The sequence below is a fragment of the Tyto alba genome, unplaced genomic scaffold (genome assembly GCF_018691265.1).
Source record: "Tyto alba isolate M040663 unplaced genomic scaffold, T.alba_DEE_v4.0 Super-Scaffold_8, whole genome shotgun sequence".
Lineage (NCBI taxonomy): Eukaryota > Metazoa > Chordata > Aves > Strigiformes > Tytonidae > Tyto > Tyto alba.
Window position 1 is genome coordinate 15,377,592 of NW_024881329.1, and position 21,290 is coordinate 15,398,881.

General features: G+C 36.7%; 1 protein-coding gene across 5 annotated transcripts in view; it reads right to left on the reverse strand.

Moving 5' to 3' along the window:
* Positions 1-21,290, reverse strand: part of GAS2 (growth arrest specific 2) — a 95,774-nt gene that overhangs the window by 44,212 nt on the left and 30,272 nt on the right. For all 5 annotated transcript variants that reach the window (XM_042785365.1, XM_033006948.2, XM_033006947.2 and 2 more), the window contains 2 exons: positions 14,142-14,283; positions 3,971-4,034 (listed from right to left, as the gene is read on the reverse strand). In XM_042785365.1, coding sequence (XP_042641299.1) covers positions 3,971-4,034; positions 14,142-14,283 — 206 coding nt within the window. The remainder of the gene's footprint in view (positions 1-3,970; positions 4,035-14,141; positions 14,284-21,290) is intronic.

A 21,290-nucleotide genomic window follows, 5' to 3' on the forward strand; every position in this document is an offset into this window, starting at 1 on the left:
ACATGCAACTTTGGCATGGAGCATCTCAAACATAGTAACTGGAGAGCAAAGCTCTTTAAAACAATGACTGCTTTCAAAAGCTTAAGCCAGTATCTCACAGCAAGCAGCAGAGTTTGGACAGATGTCAGAAGTCTACAAGCCCATCCCATTTTCCTAATCACTGTTAATTCCCCTCTGTTTATTTTTTTTAATTTGCCAACACTGAACAAAACCCAGAAAAATAGAAATATTTCCTTTTTCAGAGGAGGACTTCAGCTTGGAAAAGTTATCATGACAGGTAGAGTTCTCATAGCAAACTACTTGCATAAATGAAACCATATTTTCTTCTGCTGTACAAAAGTCCATAGCCGAGATGTAGAACTATGCTGAATTATCAAGGTAAAGTCCTGGACACTAAAATATTGAGAAGTAACAAATATATTACAAAAATCGAAGCTAAATACCATAATAATGTTAAAGGTGTACAGAGAAAGGGCATAAGTGCACATACTATCACATTTTTCTGATAACTTTTAATTTAGACACACTACTGCCTAGTAAATTAATATAAAGAAAACTAAGAACCAAATCTGTGCTTGTATTGGCTTCTAGCTGGTGCAGTCTGCCTAATGAAAAGTCAGCCAACACTGAAACAAGCACTTACATACAATCCATTTACTTCCTGTCTGTCTGCAGATGCCGACAGGCTGTAAATCATTAAATTCCCACCGGGCTCTAAGCCTACACCTGCATGCAGCCTTACGCATCAAATAAAACTCTTCCACTCTAAGCAATGCTGCTTCTTTGCTTCTACTGCTTTTCATAATGTCCAATTTTTGTCATTGTGACAGACTTTTAAAGTTCCCTGTGCTTCCAGTATTCTGAATTCCTCCAGTAAGGAATTGAAAAATAAAACCAATGAACAAACATATTCCACATATCGAATCAACCTGAAGCAAAGTTGCTGAAAACCTGAAATGGTAAAATACACATATTTTCTGGGAGGGGTGGAGGTGCAAATTCTGTTCTGGAAGGTATGCTGAGAATTTCCTTTTCTAGCCTGCCTTCTCGTAACTACAAAAGAAGCAACATTGTACTGTAACATGATCTCCAATAGACTTCTTAGAGCACCACTTCCCATTTTTACCAGGGAAAAATTAAATACAATAGCAGAAACATCTTGAAATTGCTCAATAGTAATTTCAAAAGACCTGTGGGGGTTGTTTAACCCCCCAGGGTTTAATAGTTACCTAAGAACTTAATTATTTCTGCAGAAAAGATAATTTAGCTGTTTTCCATTATATAATTTCTGACTTTAAAATACTCTGGGAGAGTACTGGACCTGCGCAACCCACTGCAGCAGCCCTGCCTATTGTCAACGCTCAATTTCATCCTGTACGACACTTCCCTCTCCCATTCTACCCACATGATATCTGCTGGTCCACATAATGGCCCATTTTAGCTATTGAAATTTCATAGCTTACCTCAGGACTTTGTTTTCATAAACAACTGAAATCCAAGATAGTTTATCAGGTGATTCTATTTTTATCAGTATCTGTGCTTTGAATCGCCACTCTTTGAGCCAAGCGGTCACACCAGTTTCCCACTCACTGTGTAGTCCCTCCACCCATCCCACGTCTCTAGCTAAAAGGACACTATGAGAGAATATGCTAAAAGCATTGCTAGAGAGTAGGTAAATTATCAGCTGTCTCCCCTCATCCACAAAGTATCTGTTGAATGGGTTCAAGTTTAGCAGAACAGAGCTCAGTTCTATCTCCTTCTCCAATACGCCCCGCTCCTGCTCCGTTGGGCCTCAGGCCCAAGCCTATCTGCATTAAGCGGAAAGGCCTAGGTTGTCTTACAGACTAACAGTAATCTAGCTGGGCAAAGTGCGCTAAGAGCTGGATCTTCGTGATGAGTAAACCACTTGGAACGTATCTTTCTGCCTCTAAAACAGACAAGGAAGATAAAAAGTAATTCATTCTTTAAAAACATATTGAGGCATCTTTTCAAAGATCTCTGCAGGTCCTGTTCTGGAAAGCAGGCCCCTAAGACTGTCAGCAGACACAGTATGCTTTAAAAAGCAAGTGTACATCTGACTCCTCTACTGTTCAGAGCAGCACAACAATGTCAGTTTAAAGTGCTCTTTCCTATGCTTAGTGGAGGTAGCTATCTATTCTCCTTTTCCATATAATTCTAGTTTACCACAGCTCATGCAGAACTGACATCGCTTATTTGTTTTCCAATTATATTAACCTGATGTTTCCCTCCAACAGTTTTTCTGCACCCTGGAAACTTGCAAGTTTACAAATGGGTTTTTGTTTGTTTTTGAAGAGATATTAGAGCAGGAACAAGTAGACAGACATGTTATTTGACCCCTAAGCTATAATCAAAAATAAAATCCAGTAACATAAATATAATATATAAAATACACTAATGATGTGTGGTGATATACACGTATTATAAATAAAAAATAATAAAAAATATTTTCAAGGCAAAAGGATAGATATGCATAATAAATGAAAACATGGTTCATTTATTTGTTCAGTATTTGTTTTCAACCCTGGAACAGAAAACATCTGAGACATGGAAGCTTAAGACAAAAGACAAATACAAAGGGTGACATTCTATCTTACTTCCCTTGTAGATCTATTGAGAAATCAAATCTCATTGCAGAAGGAGATTACTCTAACTCAAGCAACTTTAGCAGAATCCAACACTGTCTAAGCACTGACCTGCATTCCCTGAGAAAGCTGGATACTATCAAATAATCAACCTGGGGCAGACATTCCTGACAGCTACACCCTGGGTAGAGGGTCTTTGGATGCTGGAAGGTCTGTCCCCAAGGCGGGGAACTTGAAAGCACAGTTTGTTTGCTCAGGTGAAATAAGGTTCACGAAAATCAATTTAATTGAGCACCTACAGATGAGAATACTTTCTTATTCATGAGAAGTTGATTTTTTTTTTTTTTTTTTTGACCATGTTGGACTGAATCCAAGTTTCAGAGATAAGAAAATTCCTGAAAACTGGTAATCAACCCTTTTTGGCCAACACTATTCCTATGCAAGCTTCCAGTGACAGCAAGGGCTTTTCTGAAACTTGACCAAGAGACAAATTTGTAGGTGAGCAGTTTCCCAGCCGAGTTGCATTCACAAAATATGAATACCCATAATGCAATTATGACATGAAAATACTAGTTTAAGGTAGGAATAAAAGGGGGTCTCCTCCACATTGATTGTAACCACAAGGAATTATTCTGAAATTCATTAAACTATTTGAATAGCAAGGCACCCCAATTTGATACAGGTGGATGAATGCAAGTGCAATTTGCATGCAAAACTGCACTGCTGTTCATATATTTTGTAGCAAATCCTATGTGCTATGCTGGATAAATCTGCATATGCAGAGGGAAAAATCACATTCTAATTACTGTCATTTTGATTGTCTAGCAAAAGCCACTGTTGTCTTGACATCAGAAGTAACGCTACAATGGATTGAAGGTCCAGCCTGGCTAGAAGCATCTGACAGAGATAGAACAGACTGTAAACTCAATTCTTGTATTGCTTCTGTTGGTGAAAATCAAAGCTAAATTTATTTAAATAATAACATAAGAGTCACTGTTGCTTAGGTCAGATTTAGGTCATATGAAGGTCAGTTTATGATCAGTAAAGTCTCAGTTCTTTATAGAGAGAGCTGACTATTGGAAGGAGAAACAGCTCAAAGCTTTATTTAGAAAAAAAATTCTCAATTTTTCCCCTCCTAATATGAGGATAGCCAAAAAATGCCTTCATTGAGGTGACGGTACAGAGATTTCATTGTATTTGTTAACAACTGCCCACAAGATATTCTTGAGTGACCTCAAGAAAAGCATTCTCCTTGAACCTAATGAGCATAAAAGTTACCATGAGATGTGCTGATCTGGTAAGTCTCTCAATAGCTACTGCTGTCAAGAATGTAAGCATTTCTTAATTCTTTAAATATTTTCACCTACCTTGCTGCAATCCTTCCAAGTTCCAGCAAACAAAGACACACTTCTCTTGGCTGCTTGTGGAGAACTGGAAAAGCAAAATGAAGATGGAAAACTTTTATAAATAAAAGCTATTTTAAAGATCTTAGTGATGAATGGAACCTAATCATCAACATCTGTAACTCTTGACTCAGATAAAGCTTGGTTTTCTTTGGCTTACAGTGGAGTTTTTCTGCAATAAAAAGGATAGGATTGAGAAGTGGTTCTCAGAGTGCAGATGAATTAGCAAGTTCCCATTTCATTATACTTTAGTTCCTTTGACAATACCATTTTTAATCTAAATCACTGTGTAATTATTTGGGCTATTTGGCAACATGCAAGCAGTTCATAACTATTTAAAAATAATCATGAGCTCTGGCTGAACACTAAAATTAGTAAAATGTCAAAAAATAAAGTAATAATATTAAAGTGATACTTTTGTTTCTGCAAACTAAGAGAATTCCTATCCTTTAGATCAATATTTTTCTTAGCCTGTTTAAATCACAAAAATAACAAAATTGCATTAGCAAAGATATGTCTCATTAGAAATTTGGTCCTAAATTTGTTATACATCTACACTTAAAGCAAATATGCAACTAGAATATTTTAGGAATTCAGCTCATCATAGAAAAAGATCCTAACCAAAAAATCCCAGACTTTTCTTCTGTATATATAAACACACATACGCAAATTTCCATGCCTCAATTCCACATAAAACCTGTATTTTTTAAGCTTCAGAAGCAGCTGTAGCACAGCATGAACTTCTCATTAAGAAATACCACCATAATCCAAGATAATGCCTTCCCCCCCACCCCAATTGCTGGAGAAGTCCAACAAAATACATAAGCAAAATCCAAAACCAATAAATGAGGAAAGGCCTGTGGCTGTTTGCATAATAACCTCCCTAAAATTCCAAAAAGAAAGGAAAAAAAGAAGAGAAAAAAGGAATGGTGAGTACATTGTCATCTTGTCTCCAGAAACACCTATTGCAGTAAAACCCTCATGATGGGGATAACATTCAGGTTTTACAAATCTTTTGATTTACAAATCTTAATATTTCATATTGAATTGACACAAAAAAAATAGTGAATAAAAAGCCAGCAACAAAACTGATTTGTTGAGTTAAGGTCAAAACATCTGCTGTATAAACATTTTGGTTATCTAAAGACTCACCTAACTCAAATGCATGAAGAAAAAAATACCATACCTGAAAAAGATATTTCAATGTCTAGTTAATGCTCTGAAAGTCATTACCTTGTCCTATGCTGTATATGTATGAGACCCAGAATGGGAATCCACAGACTTAAGCATTTATAATAACTAATGCCCTGTGGCAGACCTTTAGCTTCTGCAAGTTCAACTTCCAGCTCTACTAACTTGAAAAAACGTATGGTAAATTGAGTGAGTTGAATGCTCATCCCAGTATCTTTTACTCATGTATATGTAGCACTTTGAGATGTATGCATTCCTCTTTAATCTCATCCAAATATATTTCCAGAAGTGAAACTGCAGAGCATGAAAACTAAAATGGCACTGCACTAGGAAAAGTATATTCATCCTTTAGCCATCTGTTATTAAGAATATAAAAGATGCAGACTTGGACGTTCAGCTATTCTCAATATTCTTCCTTGGCACAAAACAGTAATTTTATGAAACATTTACCTTTGCTAGTAAGCAGTATTTTTGAAGTGTTACGTTAATGAGCCTATAAATGTATTCTGCTGCTTTGGTTTTAAACTAGTTGGGACTGTCCCAAAATAAAACTTGATTTTAAGAAATAATGCATCCCCAAAAATATAAATAGAATAAATCGGTTTTGGAATAGTCAGAGAGAGTCTGATACTTCTGAATTGGAATTCACACATATGCACATCTGAATGACTTTGGAAAGGAGGAGAAAAAGTGAGGCTCAAGTAACATTATTTGCAAAAAGATCCATAAATAGAACTGGAAGAGGAGTTGATTAAGAAAGGTAAAAAGTTTTTCTGTCAATGCTTAAAGCTCTTCTACCCAACCAAAATTCAAAGTCATTTAGCAAATCTGACTCAATATCATCTAGACATACTTCATGCATTTCACATTGAACAACGTGACACAGTGAAATGATTGTTAGAGGATGAAGAGCTGTGCAGGCAATAACCAACCACAGAAAACAAACAAGTGGTCATCTAATAAGAAGACAGTGTCACAGTGCTTCCAACAAGAAAATGTTAGCATTCCTGAGGACTATACCAGCATATGTGTTTGGGAACTTCAGGGAAAACCAAACCTTATTTTGTATACTGCAGTACCCACTGGAAGTAATTTGGTTCTCAAAACAAAGTTTCCCAAGTTTTAACAAAAGCACGGCTGCTGTTTAATGGGCTACCACCTCGCAGAAGACTGCTCAGGAGTTACAGCAAAAGCCAGAGAGTCATAAGAAGGCATTTCCACACCTGTCTTGGTCCCAAACGTTCAGTATAACCTTGAGCAAGCAAATACGACCATTGCCTTTTGGAACAAGTAGCACTTTCAAGTGCATTTATTTCCAAGTACTTATTTTGAGATACTTTTTGTCTAGTGTTATTCCACAATAATTGAAAGAACTCCATACCTACAGTCACTTTCAAAAGGCTGCCTTCTAAACATTTTGAAAAAAAAGTACCTTTACCTTTTTCCATCTAGAGAATGGAAAGAGAAACATTTTTTGCACTTCTCTTAGTTTTACTTCTAGAAGTTGAGTAAACTGATATTTTCAAAGCACTTCAAGATATCTGATAGGAGAGATAGCGAAAACTACTTCAGAGGCACTACAAAGCATGAAAATCCCTTATTTCATTATTTAAAGTAAGTATGCTACTAAAAAAAATCTGTAGAAGTCCTCGATTCACATTTAAATTCTCACTCTACTGTAATCTATGTTTGCATTTAAATTTTGACTGTAGTACAGCTCATGGCTAACTACACTACATACCTGTACACAGTTTTATAAACATGTAATTGTACATATATATATATATAATGACAACTAATATCATTTGAGGACTACAGGCAATTCATTCTGCGACTGGTTACAGGCTCATGTTGAAATGTAGCACCTGTACCCATGCTGTTCTGTTGTACCTGTGGGAACTACAGCTACCATTTTCTGATTTACTTACTATAATCTCCATTAATAGTTGCATTTCAGTAATAGGCACCACCTCAACTCTTTGACCTGACCAGTTGCTTAATCCCAGATATCCTATATGGCAAACAGACATTTGCTAAACAACACATTTTTTGTAACTGTAGCAATTTATATGCACTTAGACATAGTAAGTACTGGAAGCTGAAAAATTACTTTGAGAAACCATCTTCATTCTATCTACAGCCATATACACAATTCACACCACATCATTTAAAGTCTACAGTCAACAATTCATTTGCACAGGAGTGCTGCTGTATGCTGTGAAGAATTCAAAGAAAAAAACAAAAATTAAGATTTCTCTAACACTCCTACGATGTAAGTAGTATTATTATCCCCATCTTACACATGGAATTAAGTTATAGGTGTTAGATAAAAAAAAGCACACTTATCTAGCTGCTATTCTGAAATACTTACTGCCCGATCTCCATGATATTGCTGTTTCCTAATCCTACATTTTGTAAGAAATCATAGCAAACACAACTAGCAATCTCATCACAAAGTCCAATATAGATCATCCCACTACACGTGCGACCTACGTGATACAGCCACAGTCACTTCTGATGCCATTCAGGAGCAACATCAAGATACTATCCTTCAGCATCTTGCATTATTCTCCAAACGTCTGCAGGTTTTTCCAGCACATGAAGCACGCGAGGAGAAAACAAGAGTTGTAAGAGTTCCTTTCCCTTCATGAACCATACCATACCAACATGTTGGCAGAGCAAGGTCCATCCTAAAGAGAACACAGCTCTTAGAGGCTAAAAATAGCCCACGACCACATGAAAAGTTGGTAGGTGTATCATAACAGTTAAGTAGTTTAACTAATGTAGTACAGTCAGCTTTAATTATAGCCCAAGTATCTCACTTTGCACTATGAATACTTTTTTTGTATGCAATGTCCTACAATTTTTCAAACTTTCATATACAGAAGAAAACAATGTTCTTGGAAAATCATTGGCCAGTCCTTCACTATCAAACATTAGCAAGGTCAATCATCTCAATAGGTGACTATAAGCAAGTAGCAATTTGTAAATGTAGAAATGCATATGCTATGCAGATCTACTGCATAAGATGAATGGAAATATCCCCTTGCCAGCGAATCTCACTGATGATATTTGCTTGACAAGAAAGCAATGTGAAGATTTCAAAATACTGCATACAAGTCCAGCTTATTTTAGGTGTTCCAACAGTTACAGACCCTTTTGCTTTCCATCTCATTCATTTGAAATCCTTCTTATCTGCTGTCCTCATTGCCTGCATCTTTTCAACCTACTTCCAGCCACTCATTTCTAACAATAGTTCATTTTCAGCTCCTAGCAAGCTTTTATCCCTGCTCCTCTCTGGCCATAACATCTTTCTCCACACTGTTGCTATCTTGTTGCTGCCCTTTTGCCTTTTACAGGTCCTCCTCTCCTGACCCACCCCTTGTTCTCCTTCTTGTACTTCATTTCTTTCCTACCTACTGTTCACCACATTTCTGCATCCTTTGCTGCTCCCTTCCCCAGTGCCTGGATGCTACCTGGAGAAGCAGAAGGAGCAGAGGAGGAACAGCCTCTGCTTTCAGTGCTGACCAGACCTGTGGCTGTGAGGAGACCAAACACACTCTGCACATGGAGACCAGGTGTTTGCTGAGCACATTTAAACTGAGACTGTTCACAATGTGTGTTTGTTCAAATTAGCAAAATGCCCAGCCATGATACAAGAACCAAATCCTGACACCTCCCTGCCAAGTTTCAAGCCTGGGCTCTTAACATTTTTATACAACATGTTTAGTGGAGTCAGTTTTTCTTCTAAAGATAAACTTTTGTTGTTGTTGTTGTTTTAAAAGATTTCAGGCATAGCTGAATCAAAAAAATTAATATGATTTCTGCTTCTAGAACACTTGTCAGTCACCAGAAGCAAAAAGATTTTCTCAAGGGACTTAGTATTTATTTTCATAGGCTTCCAATTGCCATGCGAATTCACACGTTCAGGGAAATTTTTCAAAAGGTTGATACTTTGATCCTTTTTTCTATTGTCTTTCACTTTCTCCTTTAATACTTTTTCTTCTGATCTTACAGTAGAGGTTTCTTCATTTGTTTGGTTTTTTTTTTTTTTTGTTTGATTGGTTTTTTTAAACATTGCTTTGACAAGACTTACTCTGTTCAATTTACCCCAAACATATCCCTGCTTCTGCATCTGACATACTTAAAGCAAAGAGCTGTGTTCCCCCACTCACCATTTCAGCACTATCTCTTAAGGCAGTCTCAAAACAGTAAAGGCTTCAGAGTAGATCCATGGATAACAACAAATTAATCTAGAATTAATATCGAGATCATCTAAGCACTAATAATTTAGTGGAATTCATGAATTTAAGATGATAACCCAATGGTAAAAACACAGTGTCCAGGATGCCTTTATAGTCCTCAAAATGAGACATATTCAACAGTATTATGAGTTGTTTAGTAAAATGTTGTGAAAGACGTGACAAAGACTTATTCTGATGTGACTAGATGTAAAATTTAACATGCTGTTACAAGCTCAAAATGTGTCACTGTGAAAGAATGGTCAAAATACTCTACTGTAACTGATTTGATGTTACAAAAACCGAAGTATTAATTTAAAAAAAGCCATTTGTCTCTATGCATAAAATATTTTTAAGCAATCAATATTTTAGTGTGGGTTTTTTTAAAAAAACAACTTATAAAGAACAACATTAAAATAGAGATATGTTTAAGTCTATTATTTCCACTAAAACACTAGATGCTTTTGTTTAGGGAACCTGTCTGTTAAACTCTGATCAGTAAGCCGCATCAAAAGAAGTCCATGTCACATAAGTACAGTTACAGAATATACAAGCACAAAACATTCATACAACAATATCATCCACCAACTCCCATAACAAACGACACACATGAGCATGCTGGCACACTTGGTGGCAAACCCTTTTCTTGCCGGGTAGACTCTTTATCATAGAAGAGATGAAGAATATTCATTGGTTCCAAAGCCTATAATCATCCAACAACACTGCGTTATCAACAGAAGTTCACAACTTATGCTTAAATTTCACTTAACTAAAGCAATCACAGAAAATCTTACCATTCCTACTATTTTGTCACGAAGAATTTTCTTTGAGTATCACACTCATCAGGCTTGAGCACCATAATTACAAATATCTCCACCCAGAATGCTTCCATAAATTGAATTACCATAGCTGTGTCTATCTGCTGCCCTAAAACCTACAAAGGGCAACTTACAAAATATACATATCAGACACAGAGGAGTTACAGACAGCATTATTCTTCTTAGACTGCAAAGAGTTAGTGCATCATGTTCCAGGTCCTAGATATGGGACAAAGTTTGACCTCTGGTAGATCAAAAGAACCCCACTGAAAGACAGCGTATCTCAAGATTTGCTCAGATGATTAAAGTGTGTACTTTGGATTATAGGTTTTGGTATCAACAAAGCTAATTCCTTCTTTCAATACACTAACTATATGAAAAATCAATCAACAAGTGCAGAGAGCACGAATCACTTACCTCTATTTTGGAGCAATCAAGGTTATTCCTACATGCTGTGTTGCTGTATTTGTTACAGACACTAATATCTTTTCTGCAGCTCATACAACAGGTACACCGTCCACTTTTCGTTGCAAAGACATTAACTCTGAGACTTTCCTCATACGTTTATGCATTAAGGTAAGTTCAAAGGACTAAATACATATAGATGGCTACCCGTCAGCTCTGGCTGTATCATAAATCTTCACAGAAAAACATATTTCCAGTTTGTTTGTATTTTAAACTACATTAAAGTATCATAACACTCAGCAAGACAAAAAACATCATATTATAGGCTACTAGCTAAAAGCTAGTAGTACAAGTGCATTGTTTTCAAACTTCTGAGCTCTCTCAAGGATCTTTAAAGTACCTCCACTGATGAGAAGGCATAATCATATCTATCAGCGTAACAAACACCAAATTTTTTCCTTTTATTTATTTTGAAGAATTTGATCCGGTTTCCTTGTTTAGCTCAGCCGAATAGCTCAAATCCAACAAAGCATTTGAACCCATGCTTAGCTTCAAATAATTAAATAAATTACTAGATCAGTCCACAAGTGATGGACAAGGACTCCAAGTGACATGACTAGGTGTACTCACCTGCTTGTATGGATCAGCCCTAGAACGTTAACACTTCACAGAAACAAGCCTCTAGAAACACCCAAGTTTCCCATTAACAACACTCACCCACACACTCCTCAGGCACAGCCTGCACCTACCTGCCAGTGTCTGTCTGACACCGTTCTGTTCCAGTGAGGAATGCCTTCACATCACTTCAGTCAGCGCTACAAAAGGGGGAGTGTTGGATGCATTTGTGTGCGGTCATACTGGCATGATTTCAAAGACTTCAGAACTCATCAGGATGAGAACATATTTTCAAGTAATGAGAAATAATAGCAATTAATTTCTTAGGTAGTATAAATTCAATTTTGCTGATCTCTGAATAGACTTGGGACCTTCTTTTTTTTTTTTTTTTCTTTTTTCTTTTTTTTTTTTTTTTTTTTATCAGTAGTGTCATAAATCCACCACTCAAGTGTTTCAGTGCCATAAATCTTCAAAATTACTCTTATAATGTTATAAGAGGAATTTGCCAGAAAAAGGCCTCAGGAATATTTTATGTGACACAGTGACATGAGAAGATATAAGTATGGGCATCTAATTAAATAACACAGTATTTACATAACGTAAGGCAGGCAGAATAATGTAAAAAAGGAGGCTAAAAATCAAGTCAATTAAGAACAGCAGCACAGTGAGGTTCCTCAATATAGACAGAAAATAGTTGCTTTATCACTAGCATTTTAGACATCAATACAGTTTATTAGTCATGGGGAAATAAACAAACACAATAAAACACACAAAAAAAAAAACAGTTACCTCTGTAATCATAACTTCACCACAACTATTTATTATCAAAAAAACAGCATAATTCCATGAGTCAGTGCAAACACATAGATGTCATTCACACACATTTGTCACCACTTTGAACAGAGCTTTTGATATTACTTACCTTCACTGAATTTTTACTTCCTGTGCAGTGGAGAAGTGATTTGTAGGAAAAAGAGGAACATAAAAGCTTTAGATTGACAACTGTTATGATTCATCGTTATTTCTAATGCATTAGAAAAACCTCAAAAGAAACAAAAACTTTTAAGAGTTCTAGCTCAAATCAAGGGACAATATTAGCTTCTATTTTTATATTTTTTTAGAAATGTCATACTATCACCTTCTCAAGTTCAGAAAAATAGGTCAAATTATTATCAAGTCCTAATTCTATTTTCAGCACCGTAAGTCTTTTCAGCAAGTACATTCTATAAACAGTAACACTCAGAGAAGGTAAAAAACAGAACCTAGTTTTCAATCCATGAAGAACATCAGTCATTAATCAAACAGATCTAAAACAGCACAGGTTTGTGTACTGTGTATTTGGGCACATTTGACTTTTCTGAGAGAAGGCCATATTGAACATCAACTTTTCAGGTGCATTTGAATTCAGTGTTATACTGTAGGAGGCAAAGCACTGTGTATGTGTAAAAATGAACTTACCCAGGGAATGTCAGTATTTCAGCTATGCCAATTCCATCTCTAAATGAGATCTGGTTTCTTAAGAATGCACAAGAAAATCCCTTATAAACACGCTCTCAATTACACAGTTAACCTACTACTCGAACAATGGTCAACTGTTGTTTTTACCATAGCAGTAACAAGTCTAAAGTGTTGCATTAACCACAGGTTCTTCTGCTTATCTCATACATTGGAGGTCTGGGTCTCTTTCCTTCTTGTGTTTGCAAGTTTCTTTATCCTAGACAATGTCCAACTTCTCCATCGTTTCAAATCTTTGGAAATACAATTGTTCATCTTCCACATAATTTACCACATCCAATAAAAGTTTTATCTTGAGGATTTAATTAACAAAGCAGAGACAATACATATATCCTCCTCATAGTTTGTCACCTCTGTGATACTAGTTTCTTCTCTGCCAAGCATTTTTTCCTGGACATATAAAATAGTTTGATTTAATTTAAAAACCCTCACAGGATAAAAGAACAGACAAATGGAAAAAAAATAATTGCTTCAGAAATAGCTGTGCTGTTAGAGCAAGACTGTGAAAGAAGGGTAACAGATCAGTTGCAACACAGATAAGAACTTCAACTGTGCAGTCAAAGACCTTTTGAGCAACAGAACAAAGAAGCCTCCTGATTCAGTACAGTGTGTTCATTTGTCTTCCATATAAACTGAGCTATCATCACAACGGATTTACACTTTTATCTGAGTTCACATAACAAACAAACATTTCATTCTCCTCTTTTCATAATATTTGGATAAAAAACTCTCAAGGTAAGATTCATGAATTTTCCTTTGAAGAAAGACGAGTTAAAACAATGAAGAATATGTAGTATTAGAACAGCGATTTTCTAAGCAGTCCAATTCTTTTGATGGAACGCCCTGAAGCACTAGTGTTGGGTAATTTTTGTCCAGAGCTGCACAAGGGAATCAGCTGAAAAAAGGTCAGTATAAGATGCAGAGAAAAATATCATTTTTTTCTTGCTTCCTGCACAACCCATTGAACCTGCACGAATAGATAAATGTCTGCAGCCAAAACTGAGCATGCACTTGTATCCTACTCTCCCAAAACAGAAAAGTACCACCTTATATATTCAACTAAGGAACAGCATTCCATGATCAAAAAAGTGTGTGTAGGGTGAAAAATCAACTGCATGCAAGAAATCATAGCAAGATTTTTGTCTCATTCAAGCTTCACTTCAAATCGATTTAAATGAATTTTAAGCGACATGTACTTTGTTCATGCTTCAGATAAGAGGCAGAATTAACAGTCAGACACAGGTCAGATTTGGAGTCAGGATCTACTAAGACAGTCATTCTGTCTTTCAGAGCAAACCACAAAAGAAAAGTTATTTAAAGTTACCAACTACTATATAAACAAATACATACCCAAACCTTCTGATTCAAACAGGCAGGTATCATCCACTCCCACATCTCTGCACCAGGATAAGAAATTTGCTGTGTTGTCCCGTGCAAAAAAAGACCCTGAAGGAGCATTGGCTTTGCATGGAATCTTCCGAACTGGTAAGGTCTGAAAAAAAGAAGCTCTCTATTTAGATAAATGATACATGCTAGTATGATACTTAATTATTCAGACAGCAATATGCAGGCTTTGCACAGATAGCTGACTGCCACCAACATATTTCCTTGTCCACTAAAGAATTCCAAGTAAAGAAGAATGAGAAGTTCTTTAGCAGCACGAAGTTGTCAACCACAAAGTCTTTTCAAAAGCATCACAACAGGCTACCCGATGTGAAGTTCAGAGCTGAATCTGTATTAGCAACTATGATTTGGGGATTTAGTGCTTTCAACTGAACTTTCCCAAAATTAAGGGTGAAAAACTTTCAGATCTACGTTAGGAGATAATCATAATGTAAAGCAATAGGTCCTTACAAGATCAAGGTCTAACACGGAGCCAGGCTCCCATTGTACCAGAGTAGTTTCATGTACATGATTTCAATACCAGAGGAGATGCTACTGATATAGCATGGCAGTATCTGAACCAAACAGTGTAATTACCACAGGAAGCTTTTTGCTTGTATTGGTATATTTACTGAGACACATACAAAGAATACTTTACCATTTAGTTCTCATTTAAGGTTTCTTTTCTTGAAATAAAAAATAGCCATCACCCGTGGCAAAATGAAGAAAGAATGAAACATTGTTACTATGTAACTTTAGAAATATCTAAAGCATGGAGGAGTTCAGATGCCATGTACATTTGAATGTGCTGCTTTTCTAACGCTGATTTATGAAATATTCGCTTCTGCTCTGGAGTCAGTAGTTAATGGCAAGTGAGCTAAGAGGTAAAAAACTGAAAATGGTGTCTCTACTAGTTCCTAGATCTATGTCCAAGATTCTGTTTTTAACAGTCCAAAATAACTCTTGGAAATGTGGAGAGGGGAAAAAGGAAAAAAAAAAAAAAAAAAAAACAAAAAAACACAGGAGTAGGCTTCCGCTTACAACTTCCCCTGACAACAGCTGCTGGTAGCATACTAATGTATATAAAGACAGTTTAGAAAGTTTATATATGATTTTATATTAGACATACGATAGCAGCAATGTAATTGCAGAATACATCTACATGTACAGAACTACTCACCTCTACATACTCTGGTAAACCAAATAAACTGCAAATAGAATGGCTCCAGGCATAAACACCACTCTATTTCATCGATATGTAAATGGAAGCTTATGAATTGTCTTAGACATACACACATGCATTATAAATGTTTAGACCTGTTCCTCATCACCATCTAGCTCTCATTCCCCCCTGATTTTTATTCCAATTACACTTCTTAACATTTCCTTGGTTTGCAAAAATTATGTTTACGTTTCAAAATATTTACAAGGAGATATTAATGCTTTTCTACACTGTATTACTGACAAGTTTTACATTATATTTTAAAGAAAAATCCAAGTAAACCTTGTGTCACAGATACCACATCACCTCCTGGACCATTGTGGAACAAGTGAGGGGAAGGAGGAACAAAGTAGGGAAGCAGAGACAGGTATTCACTAAAACCAGAATAAATAAAAAACAGTGAAACCTAAACTCTTCCAATGGGCTCTAGATATGGGACAACCTTACATATCGGAGCACAAGGGAATTGTTAGTGGTTTTATTTAATCCCTTTCCAGTCTTCTGAGCAGAAAGAGAGGCAGGGAAAAAGGAGAAAAGTGTTCAGCTCCTCACAGACCAGGGCTTTTTTTTTTTTTTTCCTTTGATTTAAAATAAAAAAATGCTGTTAGCACTAGATACACTTCTAGACTAGTACCCTTTTCACATAACACTCATTTCTTCAAAGAAACAATGAGTATCTGTACCCTGAGGCAAATTCTCATTACACTCCACAGACTGCTTCACACTTTGAATTTCCCCTTGTGACTTACAGCCTTTCAGAAGATGTAATGCAGCATTTGTCCATCTCTGCCCCCCAACACCTTTTCAGGAGATTTTAATTGGACAAATCTAATAATCTCAAAAGAGCACCCACTTCTGTTAAAAGGAGTCATACAAAATTCTCTGGCAGCCTGCTGGAGGAAGGTTACCTAGTCCAGACTGCATTCAGTGGAAAGCTGTCAAAACAAGCCTTCTGTTTCATGATTTTCTACTAAAATCTTACGCAAAACATTGCAAAAACCTTAAAGTTCTTTCTTCAAAATAATTTCCACAGCAAAGGTCTAACCTGAATTTACTCCCTCCAGTGCAGAAGAGGAACAAGCATTGTGGGCAGGGATGTTCGACTATCAGCATTATGGAGCAAGATGGACACAGGGAGGGAGCAGCAAGAGTTGGGCTGCTCCAAGAAGGAATTGAAGCCAGGAGCCAAGGGTGAGCCAGCAGAGGCAGTGGCAGCCCTCACTGGTGGCCGTGCAGTCCCACAACCCTCAAGTAAGGCAGTGCTGGGGACAGAACAGCTTTAGCCAACTGTACTGTGATAAGATGAGGCAACAAGTCAGGTCTAGTGTCTGACCAGGAAGACAAGTCGGAAACAGCAGAAGACACGTCTGGACTCAAGGCTACAGGAGAAGCTGAGGCTCCAGCCACAAAGCCCAGCCAGCAGGGAGCGAGGCTAGAGATGTTCTGTCCACAACATGGCTCGGGCAAGAAGTGGGGCTGAGGTCCCAGGGAGCTCCTGGGCCATGGGCAGAGAGTGCAGGTTGGGTCCCAGGTGAGGCTGGTCATCATTATTAAGGTATTTTGGTTCCTTCAGGTCATGACTTCAACTATTCTGTTTTTTAGTGTTTCAGAGCCATCAACCCCCTTCAGAAATACATAGCTAGTTTATAATCAACTCTGTCAGTAGACTAAAAGAGGTGCCATTTCATAGCACTGTACCTTAATCTAATTACATAAAACATCCACTGTACATACTTAATCATATTCTTACACAACCAAATTACCAGCAGCTATAAATGGGTTTAACACCATTAAAAATCCAACGAAATTAAATTCCTTTCTCATAGTACCTCTGCTTGGACTGAAGTATCTGAAGTGATACATGGATGTTGAACCAACTGAGTTAACAGGTCAGCATGAGGAGAAAAAAAAACAAATTAGATCTGGCAAAACCATACTCTTTGGAAATTTTGAATGATAATGCCCAATTTAAAGCAGAAATCCTGAATTACTTTATAATGGATTAGTAGCACTGTGACAGGAACAAGATGACAAGAAGCCATCTCCAGTAGTCCTTGTACTTGCAGGCTTGTGCATAAACTACTTCAGAGAGCACAGAAAGGAGATAAAGCTGCAGTTACTTTTTGTCTGAAAGCAGGCCTGCCATGTCAGATCACATCACCTCCCAGTTCACTCTTCAGTTCTCATCTCTGGATATTCCACTGTACCTACATGTTACTTTACTCTCAGGCTCTCCTTTGCAGAAAACTTGCAAGCCTTCTGCAAGACAAAAACTGTTTATGAGCCGAGGAATAGCTCAGAAGGGCATTACAGGTGAAATCATACTAGCTTTTTTTCCTTCCACTCAGTTCTCCAACTCCAGCCCAGACTTTAAACTACTTTGTCCTGACACATCCCCTATTCTTTCATGTCATGCTAAGGGTATTAAGCACTGTTCTGGAAGTCTGTGATAAAACCCTCATATTATTTCAGGAAATTTGAACTAGAAAAAAGAACATAAAATAAAGAAATATTGTGCTATATGGCTGGTGGCTGCCATCTGGCAACCAGAGGAGACTTGGGCCCAGTGCAGGCACAACCAATCTGCTCTACTTGGCCCGGAGCCCACAGGGCACGAGCAAGTCTGCAGCTCTAGTCCTGGAGCCCAGGAGCTGCTCCTTGGCACAGATGCCCTCAGCAGCACAAAAGCAGCTAGAAGTGAGGAGATAGCCAGGAGAACCAGCCCTGCCCTTCTTTTAAGGAGCTATTGGGAAGGCACTGCAATGCCTGGAAGGAACGCAAACAACTCTTGCCTTCCCCTGGGCCACTGCTGCTCCCAGTACTGAAGACACATCAATAAATCTCAGTCTAAATATTTTATGTCTTCTGATTTAGGTAGATGGTAATGGCTGAATACAGAAATGTTTTCAAGAAAAGCAACTCAGAACAGATGGTTTATGTGTCAGAAATCTATGCAGTTGGTCAGCAGATAAACCATCTAAAACTTCATGTACATAACGGGCTATCCATAAATTACACTTCTGTACCTTGACAACTGAGACAAACCTTTAAACACATCAGTCAACCCAAATTCACTGTAAAGCTTAGACATTCATAGAGCTTGCAATTTTTCTTTTACAGTTATAGAGACTACAGTGTCTTTTAGAAGTACATTTTGGTAGTAACAGCTACTGACAGCAAATAGTAAGAGTCTTGGTGAAAAACCAGCACACTTTAATAAATGTTGTAATATTTTCTAGTTTCATAGTGACAGAAAAGATGTCTGATTAACAGGTGCCCTAAACAACTCTGAAATGACAAACACTCAGTGTAAAAACAAGGTCTGTCCTGGTTTATAGAAAACAAACTATATTATTGAAGGAAAAAGAAAAGTTAAGTCATTTTATGGAACAAATACTACACAGATAAATATCCCTGACATCGCATGATCTCACTAAAATGTAGCATTCTATATTTCATCTTATTTCCAACAATACCAGGGTCTTGCTGAAGAGGACAACAAAAAAACCTCTTCTCCATTCAACAACCAGTTTTATCACAGAAATCACAGGGAAATACTCATATCTTCTTATCACCTAATAAATTTCCCTACCACCTTTTAAATAGAAATTTACTTTTTAATATTTCCAAAACTATCACTGTAATGTTCAACCTAAAACACATGAAAGATCTTATTTAAGAAAGGTTGCATGCACAAATATTTTTCACTGATTTGTATAAATGGCCTGACTATCTCAAAACTGTTTTCTAACAGATCATTCTGAAGTAATTAGATTTCCATATGGCAAAAGTGACTTTTGTTGACATAGTATAATATAACCGCAGTTGCTTTGAAACAGCAGTGGTCGCAATTACTCCTATCAAATATCATGAAAACAATTCCCCAGTTACACTCCTTTTACAATCTTGTCTTGTTGATGTGCATGCATGTGGTTTAATGCAGGATGTGGAAGTGTGAGTGAAATAGATTATGCAATCCTGGAAAAATGCTGTCAGGTTTGCTTCTCAACCCAAAAGGGACTCTCTTACACTGATGCTCTGAAATCACATGGAAAAATGTATTTTTTGTACTGTTTTTCAAAAATGAGGGTCCACAAGTAAGTGTTAAAACCCCTATTTTTTTTTAGTAGACTTAAGCCATATTTTCAAAATACCTAGTCATACCTCCCTTTTTGAATAGATAATTTCACATCTTTTTGAACTGTCATTCTCACTTGAATAAAAGGAAAAAGATTAGCAATTTTATTTGTTATGGAAGAGAGTTCCAAGTTAGCTAGGCACTCATAGGTATAATTTGCTTTTATCACCTGATGACCTACATGAACCAAAATGGGGGAAAAATTTATGGAGGCTACAGCATCTGACTGCAGTGGTGCCTCTCATATGGCTATTTAGTGTGACATAAGCATAAATTTATACTGAAATGTGAGTATGGCAGCTAGACAGAACGTGTATCTGTTTCAGAACTTTTTAAAATTTTCCCTTTAACTTTGCTACTGGCCAGAGAGCTATTCTTTTCCTTCCTAAATTCTTCCCTCATTTCGCTCAGGTATTTTTAGAAAAGCTCACCTTCCCCTTATAAAATCTGGATTAGCTCACTCAGACAGGGAATACAAAAAAGTTCTGTCAAAGTCTTCTCTGTAAACATGATTTTGCACCTTTTCTTTTATTGTTTTGTTAAACGTAAGTGAAATGGAGCCCATTGCTACAAGAATTTACTCTTATTGAGCTGTTACAATTCACCTCACCACAGAGTGGCAATACCCCTAAGCAACCATCATTTATTCACTTGCTATTCTTAATTCTTTAGGAACTCAAACCTAAAATGTGTCAGATCCTATTTATAAATCACAGAAGTGGTGTCCCAGACACTCATTTCAGCAAAGGAAAATTAAGTTTACCTTAAGACTGCTTTGCAGTGCCAAAATCCAGGTTTAGTGAAGAGCCATAAAATATAGGCAAGTATGAAAAAGACATTAAATAAATGAAACTGTAATGCTGACAAGGTAAAATAACTACGGTGGGCCCAGTTTTGTTTTCCCTCCACCCCATTTACTATGGGAGAGAACACTTTCCAAATATAACAGCTGGGCCAACCATCAAAAGTATGTGCTAAATGCATATGCAAAATGGATAGAAGAAACTCAGATTATGGGAATACATACATAGAATTTAAAATTAAACATTTCTCACTGCAAAAAATAAAACCTAAGAAAAGCATATAGTTCTCTCCAGCCCTCCCAAAGCTGCAATAGAAGTTAAAATCTAGGAAAATTAAAAAAAAAAATTAAAAAAAAAAAAATCAACATAGAAATTTTGAAGGTTTAGGAGACATCAATAAAAATTGCCAAACTTTTCAACAGACATGGAACCAGGAATAGCTTCCAGATTAATGAAAAATGACACTGCACTTACAACAAAGAAAGCATCCCTAAGCAACTAACTTAACAACTGGCAAAATATTGTCCTTCAGTAAAAGACAGTCTTTGCACTGTCATATTAAGTACTGTAGAGACATGTCACTTCAGTGGAATAGCAGGTTGGAATTCAAGTTTAAAGATCATGGGTTGACCAGGTTTTTACCCTGATTAATCACTGGAGAGATCATCAAAAGCCAAAAATCACTCATTATCAACTTCCTAGATCCTAAGAAAGCATTTGTGATCACTTCAGAATACCTAACAGATTTATGATATGCCAATAAAAATAATTAACATCATGAAGGCTTTATATCAACATACAGACTACAATGTTAAAATAAATACAGAACTAAGTGAATAGTTTAGCCATGTTATTAAAGTAGAATACGTTCTTCCACTTCTTCCACATAGCATTACACTTCTTAAAAGTAAGCATAGATGGTGAATAAGCTTAATTTAACAACAACACAGTTT